Source organism: Ursus arctos, chromosome X, assembly GCF_023065955.2.
Source record: "Ursus arctos isolate Adak ecotype North America chromosome X, UrsArc2.0, whole genome shotgun sequence".
In the NCBI taxonomy this organism is placed as follows: domain Eukaryota; kingdom Metazoa; phylum Chordata; class Mammalia; order Carnivora; family Ursidae; genus Ursus; species Ursus arctos.
The window spans coordinates 70,603,823-70,608,347 of NC_079873.1; the positions used below are offsets into that span (position 1 = coordinate 70,603,823).

Sequence of the window (4,525 nt, forward strand, 5' to 3'; positions counted from 1 at the left end):
GGGCATCTCCACTAGGGCAAGTCCTCCTAATCAGAGCAGTAGGCCCCACCCCCATAAGACCAGCATAAACGCCTCGCACACAACTTTACATCTTTAAATCAAGCTGACTTATTCCTAAATTATCCCTAGGCTAGCTAGACAGAGCAAATTAAAAGCTAGACATTAAAATTAATGGAAGCCATGTTTTTTAATTCTTAACTTCCTCCAGATTCATTTTCAATTTACTTGTGGTTGCCTTTCCCTACCATTAACTTCAGTAAAAATGCTCCTATTTTTCTATTCTCTTTAAAAGTATTTCTTTATTTTAAGGAGGGCACATGATGTGATGAGCACTGGGTGTTATACACAACCAATGGATTATTGAACACTGCATCTGAAACTAATTATGCACTATATGTTGGCTAATTGAATTTAAATTACAAAAGAAAAAAATATTTATTTATTTACTTGTTTATTTATTTATTTTTGAGAGAGAAAGGAGCCTGAGCAGGGAGAGGTGCAGAGGGAGAAGGATATAGAGAACACCAAGCAGACTCCCCACTGAGTGTGGAGCCCAATGTGGACCTCAGTCCCATGACCCTGAAATCATGACCTAAGCCCAAACCAAGAATCTGATGCTTAACTGATTGAGCCACCCAAGCATCCTTATCTTCCTATTCTAAAGAAATTTTTCAGGGGTGCCTGGTTGGCTCAGTTAGTTAAACCTCTGACTCTTGATTTTGCCTCAGGTCATGATCTCCAGGTAGGGAGATAGAGCCCTGCCACAGGATCTATACCCAGCATGGAGTCTGCTTGTCAGTCTCTCTCCTCATCTGCCACCCACGCACCCCGGCTCACACTCACTCTGTTTCTCAAATTAATAAAATTTTAAAAAGCTTTTTTTAAAAGAAATTTTCCGACTTACATTGTCCCAAGTCCCCTCATACAGAAAAATGAAACTTATTTAAGATATAATATATTGAGAATGGGCTCTGATAATTATTATGTGCTAAAGGTGTTTGAGCAGGTAGGTGACATATATTAAAGAACAAGTTAAGAGTATGGGTATGAGCCAAGAGTTTGAATCAGGGAAATCAGATATCAGCAGTAAAGAAACCATGATGTAATTATCAGCTTAATTAATCCTGAGGCAATGAGAATGAGGAGGAAATAGTAAATTTAAGTCATATTTTAATAAATGACTTGGGTTAGATTTCACTATTCAGCTTCCTACTCTCTTACCTTCTCTGCCTTCCCCTCTTACATAATTCATAGTTGTTGCCCTTTGCATAGATATTGTTTAAAATGAACAGATAAAATAATAAAATGAAGAAAAATTCCAAGGGAAGAATAGCTAGTTCTTCATAGAGATTTAACCATTTCATATTCACATAGGTCTTAATTCTCCCTTACATATATATACTCATTAAAAAAAAACTGCCTTCTACTTTAGCCTCATCTTAAAATCTCAGGTCAGTAATTCAGATCTATCTTATTAAATGAAAATTTTATTTAATTCATCATCCAAAAGAGAACAACTGGGCTTCCCATTAGGAACTATATGTGCTCTAATGCATAGAATATATTCCTATATTAGCCAGATGAAATTTTATGTTACTCCAGGTTTATACATGTTCCAAAGCTAGGTAATGAGAACACTTATTTAATAGGAGTCATATTTACCCTCAGTTTTTATTTTTCTTTATTTTATTTTGTGGATCTGTGACTTGGATATTAAAGGTGTGATAAACTATATATAAACCTGAGAAAGCTTAGGAACAACATACCTACATGATTTTTTTCAGGACTGAAATGGAACATTCCTCCATTTAATAGATCTTTGTTTTCTTTCTCATAAATAGAACCCAGGATGACTTCTCCTACAAAAGAACCAAGTGATACAGCTGAGAATGATCTCAAAAATTCAGAAAATGAAGTTCCACATGAATGTAGTACAGATATAGAGCATTCATTTGCTGATTCTAGTATTATCTCTCATGTGGAAAACAACCCAATGAACAGGGAGCTAGACACACTGACCTCCCAGGAGCATGCTATTCTTCAAGCAGTAGAGGACAATGAGTTTGAAGTTGAGAAGACCCAAAAAGATCTTCAACAAGAACATTTAAAAGAAGAATCCCTTCTAATTCAGATCCCTATTCCTAGAAAATGTATTTTTCTCATGTCAGGATTAGGGAGAATTACCTATCTGAGTATCTCACTAGTAAAAAGTGATAAAAACAATCCTTTAACTAACAGAACAAGATTACACTCAGGGAAAGTGGGGGTGAAAACAAGTGATTTCTATAATAGCACCATAAATTACAAAATTCCTCTCCAACTCTCAATTTTGTGGAGAATCCCATTCATTAACAATCATGAGATAAGGAGAATGATTCTCCATCTGCTGTGTGGGAGACATTTCTCTCAGGCTGCAAGTTGTCAAAATACCTTTTTGGTAAAGCTAAAATATATAGCATTTCTTCCTCATCCAAATGTCCTCACCCATGGCGAGAAAGCCATAATATTTGGAAGACCTTTAAGGGTATACTACTACCATCCCCTCACTGAAAGAATGACATCAGGAAAATTGTACAAATCAACTGATGCTAAAGGGAAAGATGGATTCCATATTTTTGTGAGGACTGTATTCTACATCCCACAGTCCCAAATTGAAAATACACTTAATAGAAAAGCTTTTGAGGATCATTTGAGATCTCACGATAACATGAGGGTTGTGATCATAAGCACTGATGATGTTTGGAAATATTAATGTCCCATTTGTGGGAGTAATTTCAACAATTTTGCTGAATTTAGACAACATTCCTATAGCTTTCATAGGAATTAAGTCCAATTGAGATAGATTCATTTTAAAATTCAACTTTTAAATATTCATAACTTGATACCAAATTGAAAAAAAATGCATGAGTATAATTTTTAGTAGTGTTAGATGGAGTTGCAGAATGGAACACAAAATAATAGGATATATCAGAAAGGAACACCGTTGAGAAGAGAGGAACAACTCATAAGAAAACCTCTGTTACACTGTGCTATTACAAACAGATCAGTAAAATATCAAGGCCCTGATCTGTATTGAGAAAATGTTTGCACTTTTTTAACATCCATTTCTGTAGATAAGAATATTGTTACTATTATCAGATTCCAAGTTCACAGTATCCTGACAATGATAGCAAACAGATATTGGTAAGCTAGACAAAGTCCTACCAAGTGTTTCTAGAGACTCTGCTAAATTTAATATCTGAAATGAACGTTTTTCATAAATTCAATAAAAATCATTTTAAAGACATTGCAAGTTGCATTGTATGCTTACAACTAGATAAAAATTCTTGTGCCGAAAATTTTCAAATATTATAAATATGCTGTGTTTAAAATCAAAATAAAATTAAACTCATGAAAAGGAAGTAGTATAATAAAAGTAAAATAATTTGAGATAGAATTGAACAAATATTAAAATGCTAACATACAACTGTAATTATTGTTTTCTCAGATAGCTTCATCACCATTGCTTCATCACCACTATCACCACCCAAATTTAACATTCACCTTATTTGTATATGGACAAATGACCACATATATTTAAGGAGTTTACTATTTTGCTATTTGCAGCTCAAACTTCTGTACCTCTTATTTCCTTTGATCTGTATAGCCATGAGGATTAAAGATAGACACCATAGCTATAGTTCTAAGTCAACTCATATTTATTGTTCACCCATTATGTGTGACTATGCTAGAGCATTGCATGTATTAATCTTCACAATAATTTCACGTTTGAATTTTTATGGTAAAATTAAATGCATAAAAAGTTTCTAGGAAATTAAATTGTTTTCCTATTTAGTAAGTGCATACCATTATTATTCTATAATAAGACAATATAGCTGGAGTTTACTTTAATTGGAGGCTTGTTGCATATTACACCTTATTTAATAAGTATGTATGTATGTATGAAATAATATGTAGAATTTATTTAATCCATAGATATACTATATTACAGAAATTCTAAACTCTCATAAAGCAGAGGATATTTAGCCTATATCTAAGACTCATCAAATATTTTCATCTTCAGGTAAATTTGTTACTTCCAATTACAGTTATTCAATGTCAGCAATGAATTAATATGGACAATTATACTAATCAAGACAATTCAGGCAACTAAATCAAATTTCTCCATTTCTAAAATTACATGTTATTTAATTTTTGTCTCATTTAAGTAAATGAGATACAAAATATAGTTTTACAAAGGTATAAGCCATCAGGGAATCCTTGGGTGGCTCAGTTAGTTAAGCATCTGCCTTTGGCTCAGGTCATGATCCCAGGATCCTGGGATCAAGTCCCACAACAGGCTCCTTGCTCAGCGGAAGCCTGCTTCTTTCTCTGTCTGCCCCTCTCCCTGCTTGTGCTCTCTCTGACAAATAAATAAATAAAATCTTAAAAAAAAAAGATATAAGCCATGAGGAAGATATCAATAAAAATAAAATAGAAAAAATATTTTCTGTTTTTCTGAAATTAAAGCAAAAATAGCAGTTAT

General features: G+C 33.4%; 1 protein-coding gene across 1 annotated transcript; it reads left to right on the forward strand.

Annotated features, from left to right (window-relative positions):
* Positions 1-1,849: 1,849 nt before the first annotated feature.
* On the forward strand, positions 1,850-2,752 carry CPXCR1 (CPX chromosome region candidate 1). Its single transcript, XM_026480099.1, has 2 exons — positions 1,850-2,150; positions 2,205-2,752. Exons 1-2 carry the CDS (start codon positions 1,850-1,852, stop codon positions 2,750-2,752), a joined length of 849 nt encoding a protein of 282 aa, XP_026335884.1.
* The last annotated feature ends 1,773 nt before the right edge of the window (positions 2,753-4,525 follow it).

Excerpts from the sequence above, each read along its gene's own strand:
- CPXCR1 (XM_026480099.1), top strand. The coding sequence starts at position 1,850 with ATGACTTCTCCTACAAAAGAACCAAGTGATACAGCTGAGAATGATCTC. Across the intron at positions 2,151-2,204 it reads GATCCCTATTCCTAGAAAAT|TAAAAAGTGATAAAAACAAT; the intron begins GTATTTTTCTCA and ends GTATCTCACTAG.